Genomic DNA, 26,162 nt, shown 5'->3' with positions numbered 1-26,162 from the left:
ACAAAGGTCACTCATCACTTGGAGTGGACATTGTGCCAGACATGTGATATTACTGACAAACATCAAATGACCACTGTTTGTAGTTAACAAGCTACTGCTCCCTCTGAATGCGTTGCTGTTGTTGTTGGGGCTGACTAATCTGCAAAGTGAATGTCAGATGATTTCAGCAACACAAATTCTCTCACTTCCAGTAGCAGCTATTGTAGCTTATCATCACAAGTTGTCCTTGCTGCTTGAGTAGTAAGAAGTAGTAAGTAGTAGTAGTAGTAGTAGTAGTAGTAGTAGTAGGTAATAAGAGTGTCATAACTACTTTTGATTGGACTCCTTTGGAAAGGGTCTCCTGCTATAAGTATCTGGGCACCTGGATTGATGACACGTTGTCTTTAAAACCACATGTAGCAGAACTTTTAAACAAATTGAAACCTTTCTTAGCGTTTTTTTTATAGAAACAAATCTTGCCTTCCTTACTGTAGGAAGCAAATAGTACAAGCTAAATCATTATCAGTATTTGACTACGGAGATGTCATTTTTATGCATGCTTCTCCCTCTATACTAAAACCACTTGACACAGTTTATCACGCGGCAATTAGATTTATTACTGATGATGGGTTCGTGACCCATCACTGCCAACTGTATCAAAATGCCGGCTGGACTTCATTGGCTCTGAGAAGAGAACAGCATTGTTCACTGTTTATTTATAAGGCCTTTCTTCACAAACTACCTGTTTATTTAACAAACAAACTTACTTTTAAGTCATTCAGTTGCTCCACTTGTGCTCACGAGAGAGCCTGCTCTCAATTGTTTTAAGGCTGTGTCCTTATGGGCACTGGAGTGACATTACACAGAGCTGTGTCTAAAAAAAAACAGGGGTTGTCCAGCAAAATAAACTTGATCCTCAATCCCAATCCTCATCAAGTTCATCAAGTGTTGTGACCGTCCTCTCTCATCCTCTTTTCACAGATTTACTACACAGGGAAATACCAGAGCCTGGGTATAAAGCAGGGTGGTCCGTCAGCAGGAAAATGGGTGGAACTGCCTGTTACCAAGTCTCCTAAGATCGTTCAGTTCTCTGTCGGCCATGATGGCTCTCATGCACTGCTGGTAGCTGAAGACGGAAGTGTATTCTTTACAGGCTCTGCCAGCAAGGGAGAGGATGGAGAGTCCAGTAAGACACTTTCAAAGCAGCTACAAAAATTCAGTAGATCGTCTTATTTGAATTAAATTAAATACCGATTCAAAGCCATCACAGCTGCAGTCCTAAAAGTGATGTCTGCTACTTTTCCTTTGCAGCTAAAAGTCGCCGACAGCCCAAGCCGTACAAGCCCAAAAAGATGATCAAACTAGAGACCAAGACGGCAGTGTATACCGCATGCAACAATGGCAGCAGCAGCATTGTCACCAAGGATGGAGAGCTCTACATGTTTGGCAAAGACGCCATTTACAGTGACAGTACCTGTGAGTGGACTTGGACAGGGCTATTTTTAAATTCGCAGCTCAAGGAATTTGATTTCAGCTGTGTCTCGTCATTGTCTACATGGCTTTGATAAAAACCGATGAAAGAATTTTTAAGAGCACACATTCATCAGTCTATAAATACAATATATCTCTGTTTGAAACCACTTCTTCCCTTTCCACAGGCCAGGTGACAGACCTGAAGGGTCACTTTGTAACTCAGGTTGCCATGGGAAAGGCCCATACTTGTGTCCTGACCAAGAGTGGTGAAGTGTGGACATTTGGTGTCAATAACAAGGGCCAATGTGGCAGAGACACTGGAGCCATGAGCCAAGCAGGGAAAGGTGTGAAAATACAAACAGTATATGGTATACATACCGCATATATTATGTATCCTGGCTTTGTAGTACACTAATTCAGTTCCCTTGTCTGTTGGTGTAGCGTTCGGTGTGGAGAGCATGGCCACAGCCATGGATGAAGATCTGGAGGACGAGCTGGAGGAGAAAGAAGAGAAGAGCATGATGTGCCAACCAGGCATGCACAAGTGGAAGCTGGACCAGTGCATGGTCTGCACGGTATGTGGAGACTGCACTGGCTACGGTGCCAGCTGTGTCAGCAGTGGACGGCCAGACAGAGTACCAGGAGGGTAAGAGGACACACAAAATGTGGAAACGGTTAATATAATTATTAGTATTTGTACAACTACAGCACTTCTAATAAGTAATAGTAAGGACTTTGAGGTTTATCTTTTTTTTTTTACTACATTTCTGGGATAATTATTTATTGTAATTTGAATGTATTTTTTCTGTCCGTATTTGTTTGTTGACCAGAATCTGTGGCTGTGGCTCTGGAGAGTCTGGCTGCTCAGCGTGTGGCTGCTGCAAGGCCTGTGCCAGGGAGCTGGACGGTCAGGAGGCCAGACAGAGGGGCATCTTCGATGCTGTGAAGGAGATGATTCCTCTGGACCTGCTGCTAGGTATGCCAGCTGACATATCATGCCCCCCCCTCTGTTTTGCTCCAACATTCATACAACATTTACATCTCATCTGTGTCACCACGTCCATTGTTTACATTTTGCTCAAAAAGCTGAGAATCCCAAACATCTACCTGTGGCTTTACACACATGATGTTGATATTACAGTTTTAGCTGGTTGACAGTATCTCGGATCCTCCTTAATTGATCAGAATAGATGACTGGCTTGAGCAGCGATGTGTGTGTAAGCTGTGTGTCCTTCTGAGCTGTGCCAGCGTGCTGCTTACACTGCACATATCACTGTCTTGCATTCGCCTGGACGCAGTGTTTCACACACCTTTTGTCGCTTGTCCTTCGTTTTATTGTCGTTGTTGTGCAGAGTCATTGCTTCTCCATCACCTCCATCATTCATTGATGTGTGTCTTGTTTTGTTCTGCTCTGCTCCGCTCTGCTCCGTCTTCCCTCATCCTCCTCCTGCATCCTGTCTGGGCCGCCTATACCCGGGGCCTTTTGTGTTTTCAGCTGTGCCTGTCCCTCCCCCTCCAGGAGTGAACATCGAGGAGCACATTCAGATCCGTCAGGAGGAGAAACGACAGAGGATCAACCGCCGGCACAGGCTGGAGGAGGGCAGAGGTATGGATCAGGGTTAGTCAGAATGGGGCTATGTTTAGGGAAGAGCTGTGTGTTTTTTTTTGGGTTGAGTATGTTTTAGGATTTTCTGTGGTAGACGATTCAACGTAGGCACAGCGAGAAGGAGGGAGCTGGGGTTAGTGAATAGCGTGAAGCTAACGGTATACCCACCCTGTTTAGTGTCAGATAACCCTCTGGTGCTATGAGCTTGGGTGTTGTGCCTTGGTGAATTCCCCCTTGCTGGTGTCTTTTTTTATATTTTTCAACTGTGTGTGTATTGTTGTGGTGTAGTATTTTCATGTGTTCTTTTCCATTTGTGAGCATTGTGCATGCATGTGAAAGTTTCTTTCTCCCCCAGGCCCCCTTGTTTTTCCTGGTCCCATTTTTATGAACCAGCGTGAGCAGGCCCTAGCCAGAATAAGACCCCTTCAGGCACTAAGGCATAAACGGGACAAGCACAAAGGTACTACGGTCTTCACTAACTCAACGGGTGCAGAGACACCCCTTTGACTCATCTCCCAGTCTGGCTGTCCCGCCCACCTCCTCTCTCACTCTCTGAAGGCAGGACTCTTGTGTCCTTACCAGGTCTCATGGTAACAAGCAATGTCGCCTGTTGGCAAGAAGGACTCCCTGTGACTCATAGTGGAGCAATGACTGAGCCTTTAGACCAGGTTAAATTCCAGTCTCTTCTACAAACTGCCCCTCCTTTTTTCATTTGATTATTTTATGTCATGTTATGGGGAGGAAGGAACTGAGGAATATTAAAGATTTGGTCCGTTAAGCTCATTCATTTTCTGCTTTAACGACCCTAATCCTCGGAGTAGGATGCCTGCTCTGCCCACTGCTGTTGTTTAGACCTAAATATAAACCAGTGTCCTTGTCTAACTGGATTTACCGTCACTCCCATGGCAGCTGATTTGTCACTTTCTGGGTCCAACTGCAGCATTACAAGCAGACAGAATGGAAAATGCTTTGAAATCACTGACAGACTCACAAACATCTGAACATCCGTTGACAGAAAGCTTCTTAGGCACTTTATCATCAGACAAGTCAGTGTGTGTGTTAATTATCTGGATAAATAGTCACTTGTTCAAAGGTAATTTTCATCCAATCAACATTATTTCAGTAATCCTTGTATGAAGTATCTAAATTTTGAGCAAAAAAGACACATTTGTGTTGTTTTGATCTCTGTATCTGAGCCCCCTTATGTTCTTTTTTTAATGGAAAAACAAAATGTTATGTTGAAGGAGCATTTTTCTTCCCTCCCTAAAAATAAAAAGGACAGAGGACATAACGACACATGAATTTTGCCTTGTGAATCCTATTATTATTATTAGTATTCACCGCAGCTTTGCTTAACATTTAAAATGAGCAAAATCTAAAATGTCAGACATGGAATAGCTTTCATAAAAAAGGGCAGCGTCAAAGTCTGCTGTTTCTGTGCACATCAGCAGGCCAACATCTGCTGTCTCTCAACCACTGCTGTTACTTTTCTTGCTGATAGGTGGTTCAGGTCGGTCTCGGCGCTGTAATTGGATACCATTGGTCGGGGCTGATGTTTGGTGACTTGCCCTTATTGAGTGTCCCCAAACCTCCTCAGAAAAGAAACTCATTACAAAAAGATGGCTTGGTTTGATGTCCCGCTGTTAAATGGGAAAGAATGACACTGAAGTGTTTCATTTCCAAGCAGCAGTGATTTCCACTTTAATGTTACTTTGGAAATTCGGGCTGTTGATTTGCAGATGAACTGTTCCTTTCATTGTGGTTGACGCCCATGTGTATGACTAGATTATGTGGGGGACCTCCACTACGCATCCCTCCTCATGGTTTTTATCCACACGATGAGGATTGCTCCACGCTCCCCCTTCCTGCAGAACTTCTGTTCCCGTTTAGGACTTTTAGAACATCTTTTGTGTGCTTTAGATGTCACTGAAGAGCACTTGTGTGTACTCATCAGCACTGAGTATTGTGTCCATGAGCTAAACTTTCAACCCTGTCCTATAAATCTTTGGGCCACGAGTCAGTCAATATTTATTTTACATTTCCTGTGAAGTTGGAATATAGAAACCTAAAGCTGTTATCTCATCTGGCGGGCCTCAGTTATTGAGGTACGCCACAAAGAGCTGGTTCCTGGTCCAAAAAGGTATTGACAGACATTATATGTAATGTAATGCATGGGTCTCTGTCCAACTTCTTCCACTCACATACCACAACTGCGACCTCTCGGACAGGGCTCTGGGTAAACCAGATTTCCTTGGATGCTTAAAAGAAAACCAAATTATTTACGAAGTAAACAATCTGTCCATCTGTAATGGGACTGGTTGCCACAGGCCTTTCTGTTTTAGAGGTTTTTGTTCCCTCCTTTCTATTTCGGCATGCTTTCCCCCCTTTTTTCCCCCCACCCTGTTTTCTCCGTTTCCCCACCAGCTCCCTTTTTCCAGGACTGCGCAGAGACATCAACCTCAGCGGTCTGAAGTTGCTTCTAAACCTCACTCTCTCCCTGTTCTCAACTCAAATGTGCTGACTTTAGCGTTTGCCTTGTAGATGGTAGCAGTGAGCGAGGAGAGAAGGATGCCAGCAAGATCACCACCTACCCCCCGGGGGCAGTGAGATTCGACTGCGAGCTGAGAGCTGTGCAGGTCAGCTGCGGTTTCCACCACTCAGGTAGGTTCACCTCTCTTGCTGCTTCTGGTCAGGTACTTCAGTGGCTTTGTCAGCATATTATAGACAGTTTTTTTTTTTAAACATCTGACTTTGATGTAAAGAAAGAGTGAAAGTAACAGTCATATTTGTGTTGGTTTACAGTGGTGTTGATGGAAAATGGAGATGTCTACACATTTGGTTATGGCCAACATGGGCAGCTCGGACACGGAGACGTCAACTCCAGGTACAACATCTACAACTTACCTGCGTCATTTGTTCATTCTGCCCCATTGTTGTGGTGAAGATTTGGAAATGCGATCCACCAAACTGTGGACATGTGGACATGCTACCCAAACCAGGTGTTTCTATTTCCTAGGGGTTCTCCAACTCTGGTCCAGGCCCTTCCAGGTCCCAGTGTCCAGGTGACAGCAGGCAGTAACCACACAGCCGTTCTCCTCATGGACGGGCAGGTCTTCACATTTGGAAGCTTCTCGGTAAGAAAATGATCACTCCTACTATAACAACTTATTTTTCAATCAATGGGGCAATTCTTGAAATCCAACCTGTTTCGATGTGTTTGACCACAAGTGAGGCTATTGTCGTCTTGTTCTGCAGAAAGGGCAGCTTGGCCGGCCCATCCTAGACATGCCCTACTGGAATGCCAAGCCGTCTCCCATGCCCAACATCGGTGCCAAATACGGACGAAAGGCCACCTGGATAGGCGCCAGCGGAGACCAGACTTTCCTGCGGATCGATGAGGCTCTTATCAACTCCCATGTGTTGGCTACTTCAGAGATCTTTGCCAGCAAACACATCATTGGCCTTGTGCCCTCCTCTGTGTCGGAGCCACCTCCATTTAAATGCTTGCTTATCAACAAAATGGACGGAAGCTGCAGGACCTTCAATGACTCTGAGCAAGAGGACCTGCAAGGATTCGGCCTGTGTCTGGACCCCGTGTATGATGTCATCTGGAGGTCAGTCCTGCCACTAATAAGTGTTAATGATTATGTATAAGCTGTATGCTGATTTGAATTCGCTCCATGTGTTATCCTTAACTGTGGCTCCCTGTCTTCTTTATAGGTTCTTGCCAGCCTCAAGAGAGATGTGGTGTTACAACGCAGTTATAGCTGATGCCAGAATGCCCTCTGCTACGGATCTCCAGGCTCGCTGTAGCATCCTCAGTCCAGAGCTCGCTTTGCCCTCAGGATCACATGCAACTACAACTCGCTCTCATGGAGCCCTGCACATCCTTGGTAATCCTCGCCACTAGTCATTTAGCAAAGGATCTGAGGTCATATGAATCTTTTATGAATGTCTCATAAATATGTACATGAATGCTACAATACATATGTTCCTGGGTCACTGGACATCTGTGTATCCAAATCAAATTCATCATGACTTCACTGCTGTGACCAGACTCTGGTTTACTTCCAGTACCCCATGAATTTTTCATGCATTGGGTCCTTTATTGGATTACCAGTGGATCATCCTCAGTCCCTGTTTATTGGAGCCCTGTTGTCAGAAATATTATAATGAAAATCTTCAGTACTTTTTTTTTCCTGGGAACTCATTATTTTTCAATTAGCTCTTGGGAAAACTTAATTTAAGTAAAGATGTTCTCTTAGATCATGGCCAGACAAGTGTTTGCAGGAAAGCTTGGCCTTTGATGTCTTTTGATTTATGTTGTTTAGTTGATGTTTATATTATTATTCAGTACTAACATAAAGTATACTGCTGAATCTCTTAGGTTGCCTGGATACTTTGGCAGCCATGCAGGAGCTAAAAATGGGCATAGCCAGTGCAGAGGAAGAAACTCAGGCAGTGATGAAGGTCTACTCCAAGGAGGACTACAGTGTGGTGAACCGCTTTGAGAGTAAGTGGCTTCTGACATAAATACCTGAGAAATTATGCTTAATACAACATATTGAGAGATGCATTTGACTGTTGTAAGCTTTATTTTGTGATTATATCAAGTAATACCAACCTTTTACCTGTTAGTGTGAGTCAAAAGTGCTGAATTCATATGGTAAATGAACTTGAGAGCTGCTGTGTACCCTGCATAGCCTGATCCTGTTCTGCTGATGGTATGGTTATAGGTCACGGTGGTGGTTGGGGTTACTCAGCCCACTCTGTGGAGGCCATTCGCTTCTGTGCTGATGCAGACATCCTGCTGGGTGGACTGGGCCTGTTTGGGGGTCGAGGGGAGTACACGGCCAAGATCAAGGTGACAAACGCTAATTTCATTCATTTTCTTTTTGTGTGCGTGTGTTTTATTTTAAACTGCGTTACTCAATTTGCTGCAGTGCATTCTTCTGGAATATTTCACAGAACAACCACAGAGCTTATAAATAGTCCTCATTATGTAGCTCCACCATCATGTAGTAGGAAAAAGTAGGAAAGCTGTTATAATTGCATTGTAAGAGATACACCACTTGAAACGAATAAATTCCAACCAAGGGTTAAGTGCAATCCCCCTCTCAATTTATGGCCGTTTAAAATATATTAACCCTGTCCTCCCTCCCTCTTGTGCAGCTTTTTGAACTTGGACCTGATGGGGGTGACCATGAGACGGATGGTGATCTGCTGGCTGAGACTGACGTACTGGCCTATGACTGTGCTGCCAGGTACTATTTACATATTTCTCATGTTTCCCATTCTTTCTTCCGCCCATATAAGAATAAAAGCGATGACATGATACAATCTTGATAGATGATGGTGTTTTAATTTTTAGGGAGAAATATGCCATGATGTTTGATGAGCCGGTGCTGCTGCAGCTGGGCTGGTGGTATGTGGCGTGGGCCAGAGTGTCTGGTCCCAGCAGTGACTGTGGCTCCCATGGGCAGGCAACCATTACCACCGACGATGGGTAAAACTACTGCATTTATTATTGATACATCTTTTTTTTTTTACTTTTTTTTGTTATTTGATGGCGTTTAAATGCTGAATGCTATGTCTGGATTTGAATCGAAGCTTTTTTAACTCTTTGTATGTTTTGTTTTTCCTCTGCAGAGTTGTCTTTCAGTTCAAAAGCTCAAAGAAGTCAAACAACGGTACAGATGTTAATGCGGGTCAAATACCTCAGCTGCTGTACAGGTCAATAAAGCTCCTTACATTTCCTTACCAGTGATGCAACCCTTATTCTGCGAAGAGTCTTCTCAAGTATATGATTTGAATTGTTCGATATGTATTTTAACATTAGGCTACCTTCAAATGATGGCAACGCATCCAAAGGAAAACAGCAGACCAGTGAACCAGTCCATATCCTTAAACGCTCATTTGCTCGGACAGTCTCAGTGGTGAGTACTGCCCCTTAATGTTTTATAGTGTTTAATATTGTTTTGATTCCTCTCAGTTTCTTCCCACTTAAGTGTCTTGACAGGTCATTTTTCACAGCATTGTGTATGACTGAGTGCCTCTTTCCCTTTTGAAGGAGTGTTTTGAGTCCCTGCTCAGTATCCTTCACTGGAGCTGGACCACCTTGGTTTTGGGTGTGGAGGAGTTGCGGGGGCTGAAGGGCTTCCAGTACACAGCCACTCTGCTGGACCTTGAGAGACTGCGCTTTGTTGGCACATGCTGCCTTCGCCTGCTCAGGGTCTACATCTGTGAGATTTTCCCCATTGCAGGTAGAGAAAACGCAGAGCATAAAAGCATTTTATCCTTCACTCTATAATGACATGTGCTTTGGAAACAGAAAACCACAGTGTGGGCACAGTGCTGCATTAAAAATATTTGTGTATGCTGAATGATTTGAAATTTGAATTAAGAATAAGGAGTGACAAAGCCTTGTCCTACTCATTTATGAATCCCTGTCTGAATTAAATTAAATTACAACAATTATCCTTAAATTAATTTCACAATGTGATGTGTGTAAATAATAAACTGAACTTGTTTTTGGCTGAGAAAACATCAAAAGCTTCCCTGTCTAATATTTCACAAATACAAAACAGGAAACCTCCAGACTTGTTTATTGAGGAAAGAACATTTGGATTGAATTTTAAATGGTGTGTATCATCTAAACAAGCTCTCAAATAAATTGTCTGTTGTTTGATATACAGCCAGCACCAAAGCTGTGGTGGAGGAGTCGAGCAAGCTGGCAGAGTGTGTGGGAAAGACACGCAGCCTGCTGAAGAAGATCCTGTCAGAAGGCATGGACAACTGCCTGACCAAACTGGACAATGACCCGCAGGGCTACTTGTCTCAGCCTCTTACCCTGCTGGAAGCTGTGCTGCAGGAGTGCCACAACACCTTCACTGCGTGCTTCCACTCCTTCTACCCAACCCCAGCACTGCAGTGGGCTTGTCTCTGCGACTTGCTCAACTGCCTCGACCAGGTATTTGGCTGATAAGAGTTCATCTGAAAGGAACCTGACAACACACCATGTAACAGTGTCTAAACTTAGTTTGAAATAGGGTTGAAATAAATGGTTTGCGTTATGGATGAATCTATTCATCTATGATACTAACTGTTGACAAATACAGCAGGCCTACCTTTTCCTTTAAACACAGTCACGATAATCTTATCTAGAGCAACTTCAAACTCATGATTTCCTGGCTATATCCTCGGTTGTGGTGAGACGAAAATAAGATGAGTGACTCATTGTCGTTCTCCCTGCATTTCAGGACATTGCTGAAGCCAACTTTCGCACATCCAGCAGCCGTCTGCTGGCGGCCGTGATGTCAGCTCTATGCAACACCTCCGTCAAGCTGACATCCATCCTGCCCATTGCATACGATGGGGAAGTGCTTCTGCGCTCACTGGTCAAACAAGTCAGCACTGAGAACGACTCGGCCCTCGCTCACCGCTTCCCCCTGCTGGTGGCCCACATGGAGAAACTAAGCCATGTGAGTTGTTTGCTTGTCATATGCTGTACATCAGGTGTCATTTTCTTTTTTTCAAAATGGTGGACATGGGTGCGGTCAGGCCCCCCCCCCCCCAGTGACATGGCGTCCTCTGTTCTCTTATCGTAATACATCAAAAAAACTTTTAAAATCCCATAGACGGAGGAGAACTTGATGGGCATGACCAGTTTCCGGGAGGTCCTGGAGAAGATGCTGGTGATTGTGGTGCTGCCAGTGAGGAAGAGTTTGAGGAAGGAGGTGGAGCTGTTCTCTCCACACCTGGTCTCCAACACCTGCGGTCTGCTGGCCTCTATCGTCTCAGAGCTCACCGCCTCTGCTCTGGGCTCAGAGGTAACTTACTTTACTCACCAGTACTCACACATACTAATTGGACAGGATTGAGATGGTTTGTGTCACATTTTTTTTATTCATACTTTTAACAAATTACTGTTACATTGATTACATTGATTTTAGTTGTTCAAGCAGCTTGGATCATGACTGCATTCATCTCCCGTTCTGTTGAAAGCAGAATCCTCACATGTCAGCTTCACATTATGTTATGTGAGATACGACCTGTCAACAAAACTACATGTCTTCCCTCATTTGTCTTTCCAGTTTCCTCATGCCATCTCCTTGAACTCAAGGCTGTATTGTTTTTGAAGTAACATTTCATAGTGACAGGTCTTATTTGGAACAAGGTGGTGTCTTTACTTATAAAGACTTCAAAAGAAAACAGAACGGGAGGCTTTGGGTTTTCTGTATTGTTTCTGCTGATTCATTAGTGGGTGGGACAGGCGTCTGTCAGTCTTCCTCTTTTGCACACTTTATGTAATTATCATCGTTCTTTCTGTTCGCACACACACACACACACTGCAGCCAGGACTCTATAGCTTTCATCGTCATAGTAACCGTCAATTGACGACAGCCCCCGACATCACAGTCTCTCTCCCTAGTCTGTTGTCAGGGTAACAACGCTTCCTCCCTAGAGCACCTGGATGAGTCCCACTGCAGCTGTGTCTGGCCTTTTTTTAGTCAGCAGGGTGATATAAATAGTAGCAGTTTATATTACCTAACACTTTCCCAATATAAGATTTTTTTTTTATGTCACACTGTATTTTTTCTTTTTTCTCTATCTCTACTAAACTATATTGCTGGTTTTATTGTTTGATAACAGTCATTATACATTCATCCATGAGATCCACTGCAGCAGCATTTTAAATTGTCATAGTTTTTCAGTTTGTGCTCAATATTGCAGCCTGGCTGCTTTATGAGTTCAAGGTGATGCCTATGCAGAGGACAAAGAAAATGATTTCTAGTATTTTATTTTTTAGTCAATGCTTGTAGTAAAACATCTTCTGCAATTGTGCACCTGCTCTCCAGGTTGACGGACTGAACTCACTCCACTCCGTCAAAGCATCTCCCAACCGCTTCACTAAAACGAGCCAGGGCAGGAGCTGGAACACAGGCAACGGCTCTCCGGATGCCATCTGTCTGACGGTGGACAAGCCAGGCATTGTGCTGGTGGGCGTCTGTGTCTATGGAGGAGGGGGCATCCATGAGTATGAACTAGAGGTGCTGGCTGATGATGTAAGTGATTATGAAATGTTGTCAGCTTCCATTTTTATTATATTTGACATATGTCTCATGGTGTTGCTGAACAAGTTTTGAAGCCTCTGTTATCCCGCTGTTTCATGCCCCTTCTGTTCCCTCGCCCCCTTCAGGCACAGACAGAGCACCCAGGGGACTCTGCACACTCTCACAGGTGGACGTCTCTGGAGCTGGTGAAGGGTACCTACAGCACCGATGATTCTCCCAGTGATATCGCCGAGATTCGTCTGGACAAGGCCGTGCCCCTCAAGGTGCATGGACTATTAAAACATAATGATTGTATATAGTTTGGTTTTTAAATGCAGCTCTTATTGAAAGTGTTGTCTGGCTTCATAGGGTTTCTGCAGGTTTGTTAAGAATGTTAAAAACTGCCACTGACGCATCTGTTCTCTTGCAGGAGGGGGTGAAGTATGCTGTCCGGTTGCGAAACTACGGAAGCAGGACAGCTAATGGGGACGGAGGTATGACCACGGTGCAGTGCTCTGACGGTGTGTCCTTCACCTTCAGCACCTGCAGCTTGAGTAGCAATGGGACCAACCAGACGAGAGGACAGATCCCCCAGATTCTCTACTACAGGTGAACACAAAACCAGCTTTTTGTAGTTGTCTTTTCATGTATTTGTTTTTTTTTTTTGTTTTTTTGCTGACTAAAGTTCTTCCTTGTGGTTCAAGGAGTGAGTATGATGGAGACCTCCAGTCGCAGCTGCTGAGCAAAGCCAATGAAGAGGATAAAAACTGCAGCAGATCCCTGTCTGTTGTCAGCGCTGTGGTCAGAGCTGCAAAGGACCTGCTTCATAGGGCCTTTGCTGTTGATGGTAGGTGCAGCAAACTAACACCTAGATTACAAAAGCACTGATGACTGCTCTAATGCTTCCTTATTGCAATTTAGATCTTATACAATCAGCCTCTCTGCAGTTGTGTAATTATCCTTTGTTCTTTTCAGTGGAAGACATTCCTGAGTTATTAAGCTCATCCAGCCTGTTCTCCATGCTCCTGCCCCTCATCCTGGCCTACATCGGCCCTGTGGCTGCATCTGTACCTAAGGTAAGAAGCCAAAGCAGGAGGGCACAGCCTTTGTCTCTCAGTGATTAATCGACTCTTCTTGATGTTGCCCTGTGGTGATGTGGCTCCTCTTCCTCCTCCAGGCTGCTGTTGAGGTCTTTGGATTAGTTCAGGAGCTGCTACCTGCCGTCTCTGCTCTCAACCAAAAATACGCCCCACCCACCTTCAATCCCAACCAGTCAACAGACAGCACAACTGGCAACCAACCTGAGCAGGGCCTGTCAGCCTGTACCACCTCGAACCACTATTCAGTGATGGAGAGCGACCACCCTTATAAGCAAGCTGCTGTTACACAATACAGGGTAAATTATCTTTTAGCATTCTAGCAAGCTCAGCAAGTAATTTGCATTTGAAAAACTAAGCAACTTTAATTAATTAATTATTTTTAAATGAAACTTATCCTCCTCTCTCTCATCTCGCCCCAGGTGTCATTCCCAGACTGTGTCCGTTGGACCACCATTGAGTTTGATCCACAGTGTGGCACTGCACAGCCAGAGGATGTCCTACGCCTGCTCATCCCCAGCCGAACTCTCCACCTGTCCAGCCTGGGGGGAAAACCTTTGATCCATGACACTATCAACACCTGGACTGAGCTGAAGAAGTTCTCAGGCTCCACAGGATGGCCGACCACCGTGCTGGTGCTGCCGGGTAAGAACGGCTTAGCAGTTCAGTCTTTACAGGGCATGCAACTTAAAGTGTAATGACAGAATCACAAAGAAAGAAGTCATGTCTTCCTTACTTTGAAATCAAGTCATTAGACCCTTAATGCATGAAAGACATAATTACACACAATTTTAATCCCCTGATATTAGCTTTTATTATTATATTTAGATTAAAAGCATGGTTGGCGGTAAAGTGATAAAGTTGTCATGCATTTCTTAAGCACCAAGACTGCAGATAATGTTACTCAAAGCTGTTAATAGAAAGGATGGGGATAGGAATGCATAACAATTACCTCACCATAATTCACAGCTTTGTTCTGAGGGTCAGGGGCTCCTCTCTCTTTTCACGCCAAGAGGTGTTTACATCTCTCGAAAACGATCGTAACTTACCAAGTGCAATGTACTTTCCAAGCAACTCCATGGCCCTCAGATATCAGCAGAACTTCCTGTCAAGATCTATTGTACTCTTTAAGTTCACAGCCTGGGATGATGGTCTACCTACCTTACAAGGTGAACTGAGGGCAGAAAGTTCCCAAAGTTACACGTACTTTGGTGTCGAGAAAACTATGCCAAGCACGACAACTAGGCTCACCACATAAATATAAATTATTGCAATGGATCCACGTGTTAACTGTGGGAGCACTAAGAGTGTTAATGGTGTATGATGAAGCATAAATAAGGAGTGATTGAGTAGTGACACCATTTTACAACCAACAGTTATTCTCGCAGCCCAGTTATTGTTCAGTGATCTTAATTGTTCTCATGAGTGCTTTAATCGGCTTAATGATGCATTACTCAGTCACACAGCAGGCAGCCATTAGTTTACTAATGATCACTTACAGAGCTCTACCAACTCCTCTTTTCACCCATTATTCTAATTTTCTGCCCTCCCTACTTTCAGGAAACGAGGTCCTCTTCTCACTGGAAACGGCCTCGGACTATGTTAAAGATGAGAAAGCTTGCTTCTACGGCTTCAAGTGCGTTGCTGTGGGATATGAGTTCAACCCTGGCCCCGATGAGGTACAGACAGTCATCTGTGAAGCTTCATGATTAAGTCCTGCGACTGTGCTTTATCCTCTGTCATGCTCATGTATTAAAAAAAATGCCTTTCTTACGAATCGTTTTGGGCATTTCAGGGTATTATCCAACTAGAAAAAGAGTTAGCCTTCCTGGGCAGCGTGTGTGCAGCAGCTCTAATGAAGAAGGACCTGGCCCTCCCTATAGGTATGGAATAATGTAGCAAGGGATTGCTGAGGTCTTTAAAATCTCTATGATACTTTGTGACATATGAAATCATTCACTCATTTTAAATCTTTTTCATTGAAGGTAATGAATTGGAGGAGGATCTTGAGATTCTTGAGGAAGCCTCTTTGCAGGTATTTGATCTGATTAATCCTAAAATATTACTCAAGATTACAGACTATGTCTCTGAGCATATCGTACTATGCTAAGCAATTTTTCCTTTGCCCCACCTCCAGGTGTGTAAGGCTCACTCAGGGATCCTGGGGAAGGGTCTGGCCTTGTCTCACTCCCCTACCATCCTGGAGGCCCTGGAGGGGAATCTGCCTCTCCACCTCCAAACCAACGAGCACTCTTTCCTTGAGGACTTCATAACGTGTGTGCAGAGCTCAAGCGGAGGCCGTCTGGCCAGGTTGGATTTTGTGTTCGGCTGAGTGCAGACGACTCAATCATTTATGATTTTTATGATTTTATGATTTCGATTTCCCTCCTTTGCCTCTCTCACTTTTCTACTTTTGTTGTCACACAGGTGGCTACAACCAGACTCTTATGCAGATCCTCAGAAGACATCTCTAATCCTGAACAAAGATGACATACGCTGTGGGTGGCCAACTACTGTGGTGGTACAGACCAAAGACCAGTATGGAGATGTGGTGCATGTTCCCAACATGAAGGTCAGTGTGACGAACCCCAGCTTGAAATGAAAAGATATTTTTTACCAGTGTGACACCTGTCTGATCTGTTTGATTCTGCTTCACCGTCTAGGTGGAGGTGAAGGCCGTACCTGTCTCACAAAAGAAGTCAATGCAGCCTGAGAATGTGAAGAAGCTGCAGCGGCTTCCCGGAGGCTCCTCCCCCTCGTCCTCTGGGCCTGACCTTACCTTTGGAGGGCTGCCAATGCCCAAGCTGGAGGCCACGTACGAGCCCATGATCGTGAAAGAAGCTCGTTACATTGCTATAACCATGATGAAGGTGAGCTTCTTCCACCTGGGTCATCTCCCGTCACAATCTCAAGTTTACATTTAGAAAGGCTGCAAATTATCCACAAGAGGGAGGTGTTTAACAACATTAACAATAACAGCCTAAACCTTCAGAATGTGACACTGTTATCAGCTATACACAGAAAAAGGTGTTAGCATCTCACACTTTTAGTAGTTCAACAATTTCTTTCTGTGTGTATGAGTTGTGCCATCTCATTATGCTAAATAAAACAACTGAAATAAATGAAGCAAAATTGGAAGAGATGGATACAATTGACATGGATGAGATGAAGATTAAACATGCTTCAAATATTTGGCATCATTAGCTCATTTAATTGCGCTTTTAATTTTATTTATCTTTTTTTTTTTTTCAGGCGTATGAAAACTACTCCTTTGAAGAGCTGCGTTTTGCTTCCCCCACCCCAAAGAGGTGAGTGAGGTAATGCAGAAACTAAATACAATTACCAGTGAGACACAGTCGACTTATCGATCCTTCCCTCCCCCTCATAGACCCAGTGAGAACATGCTGATCCGTGCCAACACCGATGGAACCTACAGCGCCAACTGGACTCCAGGAGCAGTGGGCCTTTATACAATCCACGTCACCATTGATGGCATTGAAATAGGTAAGCCAGTGTAAGAGTCTGATAGAACAGCATGTTTGTCCTCCTACACAGTGAATAGAGGTCGTGCACTCTCTTAAAGTGGCATAATGCAATGCAGCTGCTATGAATATTTATTATTAATAAAATGAAAAGTCCTTCACAATGTTGAGCTGTCAATGCTCTTTTTCATTTAGATGCTGGTTTGGAGGTGGAAGTCAAAGACCCTCCCAAAGGCATGATACCACCTGGAACTCAGATGGTGAAACCAAAGGCTGAACCTCAGCCTAGCAAGGTGAGGGGTTTGTTTTGATTAACCAACACGGGCATGAACATACACATAAATACACCTGTGCAATGCATGTGTGCTTGCAAATCACCCATGAAATATCGCTCAACAGCACACAACTGTTTAATATCAAGTTGTAACTATCACCACTTCGACTAAACCCTTACGCCAAAACACCTGTTTGCACCTCTTTGTTTCACTCTGCTGATCTGACAAACAGACCAAATGCTGGTCCATAGAAAGCAATGGAGACGGAGTGTACCGCATCTCTCCAGTACATGTTTTGCATTGCAAACAGAGGCGCTCACATCCTTTGTGCGATGTAAAAGCAAACTACTTTTTAATATGCTCCTCGTATCTTGGATGAGGTTTCTTGAAGGACTCTTCACATCCTGGACACCACCTGTTGTGCTCTGGCAGGTGTTACCAACAAAGCACTGACTACCAGACTCCAAATGGTTTCTCTCCTATGAACACAGTTAATTCTAGGACAAACATTAAGTGGCCCCTTCCATGCAATATGATGACTGTATTTCTTGGACAGTCTCTTTTTTCACATCTAGTGCTCTCATTACATTTATTTTACTTCAGTTATTTCATTAATTAATTTATTTTCTTTATTGTTTAGAACCTGTGTTGCTGGCTGTGGTTGTTCGTTTGCTGAGGTTGTTTTGTTTCCCTGTGTCCTGCACTTATCAGGAGTAGCGCCCTGAATTTGTTTGTATTCTGTACAATACCAATAAAGTCTGTCTATTTTTTATTTCTATTGCTGTAATAGGGCTAATGACGTTGAGTCTGGTCATTTACATGTGCATGTAAGCATTCAGACTGCTGGTGCAGTATCCCAGTCGGTTACTCAACCAGCACAGATTGATATTCCTAAAAGCAACAAACGTGTGTTTGGAAAGAATGCATCAAACTGATGAGAGGCGTGTCGGGTCATCATCATTTTGTGAAACATGTGGCCTTATGTTTTTGCACTCTATAATGGGGAAACAAGCAACAATATAGCACTATGCTTCACATCAGCGCTGCATATCTTCCTTCGGAACGTGCGTTCCACGATTTTCCATGCACCAGTGAAGCTGTAGACTGGTGCTGCTGAAAGTAGAGCTGCTAAATTTTCCCTTCAGTTTTCCCGTGTGTATGTGTGTAGTACTACTGCCGAGCTACTGTAGCTCTGTGTGGGTTAATGCATGCAGCCTCCCACCGTCAACTTGTCCTGCTTCCTCTTCTTTCTCCTCCTGCTGCTGCACTTCTTGTCTTTCTTTTTTTCTTTCTGTTCTTTGCTCCTGCCGCTCACCGTCTTCATCTCCCCTCTGCTTCTCTCAGGTCCGCAAATTTGTGTCCAAGGACAGCGCAGGCCTGCGTGTGCGTAGTCACCCCTCCCTGCAGAGTGAACAGATAGGCATAGTGCATGTCAATGGCACCATCACTTTCATTGACGAGGTAATTGATTTTAGACCAGGCAGAGTATATACAATATTATGTCATATAAGTTTACTAGCTGGAGCACTATCCACTTTTTATTCTATTTCTGTATTTCTTCTTTAAATCAAAAATGTCAGATCATATATATTTTAATCCTATTGATTTGTTAAAGATTAAGATTAATATTTTTAATTATGAATTTTCTTAAATGGTTTTGATGTAATATGTAATTCCCTCTCTCAGTAATGATTACTTCTTTCAAAGCTTATAAATTTGTTGCTCTTACTTTATTTGCTCTATACTCTGCAAGGCACTCTGAGGCTACAGGAAAGGCTTGAATGCCTACACCACATAACCAGTTGAATATGATGGATCTAGATCTGAATTAAAATCAGAATAAATTATAGATATTCTGTATATTTATTACTCTTGCACAGTAGCTGCACTCTCACCCTTTAATAGCACCACTAGTGACACGTTTCTATATGTATCACTTGCACTGTGCTGTAATTTCAACTTAAAAGTCCTTTCATTTGACTTTCCTGCAGCCTCAGGAGTGCTGTGGTGCGTGCGTGCGTGCGTGCGTGCGTGTGTGTTTGAGAGAGAGAGAGGGTGCTGTCCTTCCTGTTTCCATAGTAACAGGAGGGCACGGCTGTGCTCTACTCTGTTGCTTGTTTTCCCGTAGATCCACAATGATGATGGTGTGTGGCTCAGGCTCAATGATGAAACAGTAAAGAAGTATGTTCCCAGCATGAACGGGTACACTGAAGCCTGGTGCCTCTCTTTTAACCAGCACCTGGGCAGGAGCCTACTGGTCCCAGCCGACGTAAGTAGAAGACGGCCTGCTGAGCAGTCTGACTCCGCTAAGCAATAAGAGAGGCTCCTACGCTGTTGGTTTAGGGAAAAAGCTCTCAGTTGTTAATGTGATAATGGTTTCACAGACACACTCCCCAAATGTTTACAAAGCATGGTAAACTTTGAACTTCATGAGAGCATAATTACTTGGGTGTCTCTTGCATGAAACATCTAATGTAACCAACGCTGAGTAAGAAACTTTCACTAACACACTGCAAAGGAACAACAGCTGGGAGCATGCATGCATTAACTCATGTTTGAAGGCAAATAGTTAACCATTACGCGACCATTATGTGTTTAGTTGGACACGACACTTGCAAATGCTCACACGCCTCAGGGAGTCGACTTTCAGTGCATTGACGTGAACCCCAATGCAGGAATTGACAGACAAGGGGGAAATGGTAGTAAAGGAGCAACTTCATCCTATGGTGAAGTTTGTTAGTCTGCACTGCTCAGTCTTCTTTTCTTCATTGCCTCTCACTCACAATTCATGGAAACTTTGCACACTGCAGCATGTGATAACAAGGGTTTCTCTCGCATTTTGCTCCATGCCACAAAAACCGCCATAATATGCAGCAGAATCAAATGTGGAATATGTTGGGTACGATGTAAGACATGAATATTCACAGTAAGAGGAATGTATCAGAAACCAAAGAAATGTCAATATTTAGGTGGTTTTCTGTCATGAAGCAATCACTGGTCCACAAATCAGTGGGAAGTTGTGTCTCCACTGCTCTACAATTCCACCGTTGCATTGGGATGCTTTAGGTGCTAGGAGGCTTCCATGTAAGGTCTCTGTCTGAACAGCATGACACACTACATCATCCTTGTGGGGAATTTTTTTGGAAGTTTCTTCTTGATATGTTTTTTCATTTGGTCATGGATTTGGAAATAACGACCCTGTGAGTTTTAGAGAGAACTTGCAGTTCTTCCTCTGCCCCTGCAACTGAGCTTTGTATATTTTCTGTAATGCATTTGATTCTTGGATTCGTTTTGTAAAAGTTACAGGCTGTGCCTGTATTTGCAGTTCCTCGTGGCCCCTTTTATCAGTGCTCCACGACTAACCGGCCTATCTGACAGCAGTCAGATCCTGTCCTCTCCTCTTCGCTTTCTCAAACGACCTTTGCTCCTGAAAATTCTTCAAGAGCCAGGCCAAAAAATGTTTTTTTTTTCTTCCAAAAAAATACACGAGCACCTTCCCCCATCCTGTTTCTCTCCCTTCTCGGGTCGTCTACTGTTTCTTGACTGTCTCACGATCTGTTGCTCAGAATGTCTTTAACGCTAGCCAAGGAGTCAGGGATATCGGCTTTTTGTCGTGGACCCCCTTAACTATATTCCCACCACAGGTGAGTTGTATGAAGGAGGGATAAATAGCTTGACTGCCCCATAGCTCATCGTCTATCTGTTGCTCTCCCTGTCCTCTTGAACCCCTTGTGACTTTGTAGTTCTCCCTCAGTGTTTATCAGGCATCAGAGGCCGAACCACAGTTGCATGGTTGGTTCAGTATGGCAGTGATCATGACTCTTACAGTCTGCTGCAGTATTCACCTTTGGGATTGTTGACTAATTACTGTTCAAGCTTGTATGTTGCATGGGGTTGAAGATACTAATGTCCAGTCTGTTGCATGAGGTCTTGTATGAAAAGCCTGTCAAATATAGTACTGTACCCTTGTGTTTCATAGCATGCCTCCATTTAGGTTTTATAATAAATTAACATTTGCGTAGGTCCATTGTCTATCGGTCCGTTAAATTACATTAGTTTGATGTTGAATGGAATAATGAGTTCTTATGTTTTATGTACTGCGAGTACAGAACTTTTAACATTTATGTAGAAGACATTAGATACCTGGGGTGAAAATTAGTTTTTGAATGTGTCTTATTGCCGTTAAAGATGGAAGTTTATGTAACTTTTCAATTATCCACTTTTTTTGCCAAAAGCTAGATGAGAAGAGTGATAGAACTCCCTGTCCAGGAAATATAATGCTACAGCTTAGCTTAGCATAAAGACTGGAAATAAAAATAGCTTGACTGACTTCATCCAAAACTGACAGAATTTTACAGGAGTTATGTACTCGACTATTTATATAACACAAACTCCAAGTGCCTAAACTTTCTACTGAGATCACACAGAGCCAAGAACAAGCCCCACACACAATTTTTTTTTTTTTTTTTTTTACCCCTTAACAGATTAAACAAACAAAACATGAGCGCTAACTGTTTCCCCATTTCCAGTGTTTATGCTAAGATAAGCGGCTGCTGGCCGTAGCTTAATATCCAACAGACAGATGTGAGAGTGTTATCAATCTTCTCATCTAGGAAGTCTTTTCCAAAATGGCAAACTGTTGATTTAAGACATGAGGACCACAGTGCACATGCCCGGCTGCTTTTGATTGATGAATTCTTGCTATGATTTCTTGGACACAGGCCCAATCTTGTAAAACTTTCTAAAAATGGAACAATAATTTATTCAGGGAAGGTTGGCCAAGCAAACCTTAACTGTTAACAATTACTTGTTCCACTGCCAACAGTGGCTTTTCACTTTTATAATAATTCAGTTTGTCCAAGCCTTGTCCTGGTCTGTCACGTTTTGTTTTTGTGCTGCCTGATGATGGATCTGTTACTCTGCTCCTAATCCATGCTCTTGCCTCTTGCAGGAGGTCAGGGGCCAATCGGAGGAGAACGTTAAGGAGGTGAGCAGCTGCCCTTCCCACGAGGCCCCCATTCGGGTGCAGAACAGGGCAGGGCAGGGCGGCGGCCCGGGGCTTTATAAGGTAGTGAAGACCGGCCCCTCTGGTCACAACATCAGAAGCTGTCCAAACCTTAGGGGTATCCCCATTGGAATGTTAGTTCTTGGCAACAAGGTCAAGGCCATAGGCGAGGTACGCACTCACCCCAAATAATGCAATGTGTTTTTTGTGGCTGGAGATGAATAGATCAGTCTGTTTTGATCCAACAATGTACTATAGCTGATGCTAGCAGATTTTTTGGCCTTAATTCTCAGAAATTAGACTTCCCTTGTTTTCTTCCTGAAGTGATTTTTTGAATGTAAAGCTTGTAATCTCTCTTTCTAAGGGGAATACATCAGCTGCTTCTGGGTGTGGGTGTGTGTTGTGTATCTTTCCACTCGTTGAGGTCTAATCAGCTCCTGTGGCTGCAATGATTTATTTTTTTTCCGCGTGCTTCCTGACTTACTAATTTCAGTTTGTCTGTAAATCCATTGCAGTTTCAGGGTTTCATGTTCTGCTGCCTCGAGACTTCTCAGAGGAAAGTCTCCTCACAAAATGCTGGAGCCTCTCTGTGCCTTGACTGTATCTTTCTTGCACTTTTTAACATTTCTGTCAATACTTTGAACTCTGTAAATTCACTGGTGATGAGTGGAGCCTCTTCTCTTTCGGATTTGACCTGTCATTGGCTGCTGTGGTGTGTCATGCTGTTCAAATAGCTTGTTCTCTGAGCCTATACTGGAATGCCCCGTGTGGATCTGAGAGGTGCAGCCTGCACTTACTAATACTACCGTCTGTGTGTGTTTTTCTAAAATGATAATATTTCAGGAAATTGAGAAAAAACAGCCTCTTGCATTTACCTTTCAATAAGCTACCTGTTTCTTAGAGTAAGTTTTTTTTTTTTTTTCATTTTGGCTACATCAGTTTTGTCCCACAGTGTGTGTTGATACACAAAATCAATCTCACGTGATCTACTGCTGTGTAATTTTTGTACGTGTCAATCAGATGAAATTAATGTTTGCATGTTAGTGATCTACTGTGGTAGGATTTGTGTCTTTGTGTTTTGTCTTTGCACTAATAACATGGATGGACGGGGAGGTGTGTGGGGGGAACGGGAGGTGATGTATGATAAATGGCTGCAACTGGTTTTTGATAGATGAGGGCCGGACACAGTGTGAAAGTGTGTGAGACAAGTGCACAGTGTGTGTGTGTGTGTGAGAACAGATAAAGAATATTGTTTGTGCACCAGGTCGTCAACTCAGAGGGGACCTGGGTTCAGCTGGATAAGAACAGTGTAGTGGAGTTCTGTGAGAGCGACGAAGGAGAAGCCTGGTCATTGGCCAGAGACCGCGGGGGAAACCAGTACCTCCGCCATGACGACGGTAAGCCACAGCTCCGCTTTCCTGCTCATGAACTAGATTTTTTTTTTTTTTTTAAAAACCAGTGGGATGAAAACAAATAAGATTTATCGTTAAGATACCACAATCTCATTTGCTCTTGCAGAACAAGTGTTGATCGAGCACGGGGCCCAGACGCCACCGCCCAGCCCGTTCTCCGTGCAGGCTTTCAACAGAGCCGCAACCGCTAACGGAGCGCAGGGCTTCGACTATGGCATCTCCAACAACAAAGGTGAGGTGACCTACTGGAGGTTTTCAGAGACCAAATTTTGCAAACATGTCACCACTCTGCACCAATCACTTTGCTTTATACATCATCACATTCTTTGGACTCATTTACATTTGAGGCGTTTACGTCCTCACAAGGTTTTGGATGTAGACCTCACCTCTAACTTTGCTCACATGTTGATTGTTTACCTGCTTTAGTTAGCAGACAGTGCCTCACCTCTTCCCTTCCCACTTACACTACTTACTGCATTTTAACTGTATGATTGGGTCACTGCGTTAAGGCAACTCGGAACACTTTTTGGGCTCAGATATTTGGGTCACATGTGCCGTCAGTCACTGATCTATCATTTCTTTTAATTTCTTGCATGTGTTTTTTTATTGTGTCTGTCGTTGTGGTCTCATGCCTAACATCTCTGCAATGTCAGGCATATGTCTGTGTGTGCATGGGCGAGTCCGTGTGCTTCCACTCATTTGAACAACCGTGGGCTTCATGTAGTTGGGTACTGTGGGCTAGACCAGCACGCAGGTAACCAGCCCTGAACACGTCTCTGTGATTTCACCTCTGACCCCATGTTGTCTTAATTTAGTGTCTCAGAAAACATTTAATAAGTCACTGTTTTCTTCAAAATATATGTGACTGCCGACAACATCACCTGAATGAATGGATCGGTTTTGCTACACCTTGCTACACCATCCAATATTGGCTCGCGCCAAACATGTCTGTTTTGTCTCTCTGCCTGAATATTGTGCTGACGCTGTGTCAATTTTCATTCAAACTGCTTTTCTCTTCCTCACTTTGCTAGAAAAGGGAGGTTGATCTGTGGAGACACTCCAAGGACAGTGGTTATGCAAATATTACAGCGTTACCTCTCTTGCTATCACATTGCTTGCTCTTTCTGTTGATTAATTGCCCCCATTTATACCTGTCATTTCAAGTGTCTGGGTGAAAGCCAGCTGAAGTTTCATACTCGCGTTTGCACTAAGCCCTGTATACGTGTCTTCGTCGGGCAGATCACAAATCTGATTGCCTCTAACTTGCTTTTACCATGCTGAATGCTGTGTAGCTCTTGCTCCGGTCTGGAGGTTGATGGAAATGCACCTGAATCTGTTTTGCATCACAGAACAGCAATACACTTTCAAAACCCTCTGGGTGACAGCAAGTGTTAAAACTGCAGGAGCTCCTTTTTCTGTTGCTTTAATGTGACTGACAGACAGATGAGTCACTCCACTGTCATTAGCACAGAACTATACAAGACTATAACCCCTTTTAAACAGAGCCCTCGCCATATTCATTATGTCGCCTTTCCTTCTTCACGCCGACTCAGTCGAAGCCAGCACAACGCTGCCCCTGCGTGTGCTCTTTAGATTTCATGCCGGTGGTTCTGAATCAGAGCTTAAGTTGTGAATCAGGTCAAGGTCGCAGCTTCTGCTGAAGCCATCTAAGGGAACCAGCATCCTACGAAACAGCATTGAGCTTCCTTCACGGGTCAGCTCGATGCACAAGCCCATGGAAGAGCACTGTGAGGATGCTGGAGAGCAGACAGCCTCTCAGGCTTCATTTCCCAGCCACAGTGTCCCAATCCCTCAGAACATCTCTTCATTGACCTGTGTTAAAAACTCAGTGTCAAAGATGCATAGTGAGTGTTTGGATCTGGTTGGTGAATGAGTCACTGAAGAACAGATGAGCAGTGAGACGTTTTGAACGAGGAATGATGCAGTGTCAGCTTGATATCCACTACATGGTCAGTGGGCACTCCCCCCCCTCCCTCCCTCCCTCCACCGGACATGTCATTGGAGACGCAGAGTGATTCTTGAAGTGAATGCTTGAGAAGAGACAACCCCCACCCTCCCACCTCCCCCGCCCCTCCCTGAGTATATCTTCTCCCATAATGGAGTGATGGAGTTGTGAAATGGGAGGAGCTGCTCGTTCTGGAAAGTCTCCTGTTAATTATGTTCTCAGTGTTCTTTAGCATTGAAATTATGGATATTTAAACAATGCTTTCCCTTCATAACACGACTATCAGAGTTTCTGTGAAGTCCCCTTTTTTTTTATATTTTTATGAATTTTTTTAATTTTTCTATTGATATAGTGAATACTACGGAGATTTAGCATCCAGCATGCCTTGCTCTTGCAAGTGGGGAGCAAACTGTACATCATATTTACTGGAGTCATGACAGTTTGTCATCTCAATTTATTTTTGATTAAATCATATAATCCTAAGCCTCACACCTGCATACCTGTTGGCTATTTTCGTCTTCAGGGGAGTCATAATGCCCAGTTTTTCGATATGCATTTAATATCTCTTTTTGTCTTTTTAATCGAAGAACCACATGATTCCCAACAAGGCTGTTGGCCTTTTTTTTTTTTTTTTTTTATTATTCCCTTCATTTCTGCTTCTACCAAACAAGTTTTATGTCCATTATAAGAGGGATTCTCCTCCGATTACCAATCACGTAACTGTGTCTTTGCACAAAATGAACAGAACTTTCCAGGACCTTGGATGCCCATAATAGCTCCTCCCATTCTGCACATTTATTGTGTTATGGGAGAT

At 43.7% G+C, this 26,162-nt stretch overlaps 1 protein-coding gene across 4 annotated transcripts in view; it reads left to right on the top strand.

Moving 5' to 3' along the window:
• The window catches only part of mycbp2 (MYC binding protein 2), a 59,271-nt gene that overhangs the window by 17,926 nt on the left and 15,183 nt on the right, over window positions 1-26,162 (top strand). For 2 of the 4 annotated variants that reach the window (XM_083997485.1, XM_083997484.1), the window contains exons 12-54: window positions 961-1,165; window positions 1,291-1,455; window positions 1,638-1,796; window positions 1,894-2,098; window positions 2,283-2,428; window positions 2,948-3,058; window positions 3,414-3,518; window positions 5,600-5,719; window positions 5,861-5,942; window positions 6,075-6,192; window positions 6,314-6,672; window positions 6,779-6,951; window positions 7,446-7,571; window positions 7,795-7,922; window positions 8,231-8,322; window positions 8,430-8,564; window positions 8,708-8,791; window positions 8,898-8,994; window positions 9,129-9,321; window positions 9,754-10,028; window positions 10,318-10,539; window positions 10,696-10,887; window positions 11,917-12,123; window positions 12,258-12,395; window positions 12,542-12,720; window positions 12,816-12,958; window positions 13,087-13,187; window positions 13,289-13,507; window positions 13,631-13,853; window positions 14,769-14,887; window positions 15,004-15,091; window positions 15,194-15,243; window positions 15,346-15,518; window positions 15,636-15,780; window positions 15,872-16,078; window positions 16,461-16,516; window positions 16,597-16,712; window positions 16,886-16,983; window positions 18,310-18,426; window positions 19,094-19,234; window positions 21,917-22,141; window positions 23,235-23,367; window positions 23,489-23,614. In XM_083997485.1, coding sequence (XP_083853611.1) covers window positions 961-1,165; window positions 1,291-1,455; window positions 1,638-1,796; window positions 1,894-2,098; window positions 2,283-2,428; window positions 2,948-3,058; window positions 3,414-3,518; window positions 5,600-5,719; window positions 5,861-5,942; window positions 6,075-6,192; window positions 6,314-6,672; window positions 6,779-6,951; window positions 7,446-7,571; window positions 7,795-7,922; window positions 8,231-8,322; window positions 8,430-8,564; window positions 8,708-8,791; window positions 8,898-8,994; window positions 9,129-9,321; window positions 9,754-10,028; window positions 10,318-10,539; window positions 10,696-10,887; window positions 11,917-12,123; window positions 12,258-12,395; window positions 12,542-12,720; window positions 12,816-12,958; window positions 13,087-13,187; window positions 13,289-13,507; window positions 13,631-13,853; window positions 14,769-14,887; window positions 15,004-15,091; window positions 15,194-15,243; window positions 15,346-15,518; window positions 15,636-15,780; window positions 15,872-16,078; window positions 16,461-16,516; window positions 16,597-16,712; window positions 16,886-16,983; window positions 18,310-18,426; window positions 19,094-19,234; window positions 21,917-22,141; window positions 23,235-23,367; window positions 23,489-23,614 — 6,496 coding nt within the window. The remainder of the gene's footprint in view (window positions 1-960; window positions 1,166-1,290; window positions 1,456-1,637; window positions 1,797-1,893; window positions 2,099-2,282; window positions 2,429-2,947; window positions 3,059-3,413; window positions 3,519-5,599; window positions 5,720-5,860; window positions 5,943-6,074; window positions 6,193-6,313; window positions 6,673-6,778; window positions 6,952-7,445; window positions 7,572-7,794; window positions 7,923-8,230; window positions 8,323-8,429; window positions 8,565-8,707; window positions 8,792-8,897; window positions 8,995-9,128; window positions 9,322-9,753; window positions 10,029-10,317; window positions 10,540-10,695; window positions 10,888-11,916; window positions 12,124-12,257; window positions 12,396-12,541; window positions 12,721-12,815; window positions 12,959-13,086; window positions 13,188-13,288; window positions 13,508-13,630; window positions 13,854-14,768; window positions 14,888-15,003; window positions 15,092-15,193; window positions 15,244-15,345; window positions 15,519-15,635; window positions 15,781-15,871; window positions 16,079-16,460; window positions 16,517-16,596; window positions 16,713-16,885; window positions 16,984-18,309; window positions 18,427-19,093; window positions 19,235-21,916; window positions 22,142-23,234; window positions 23,368-23,488; window positions 23,615-26,162) is intronic. The other 2 variants (XM_083997486.1, XM_083997487.1) reach the window with 2 other exon arrangements.

The sequence above is a fragment of the Trachurus trachurus genome (genome assembly GCF_905171665.1).
Source record: "Trachurus trachurus genome assembly, chromosome: 21".
In the NCBI taxonomy this organism is placed as follows: Eukaryota; Metazoa; Chordata; class Actinopteri; order Carangiformes; family Carangidae; genus Trachurus; species Trachurus trachurus.
This window is presented reverse-complemented; position numbering and strand designations above follow the sequence as displayed.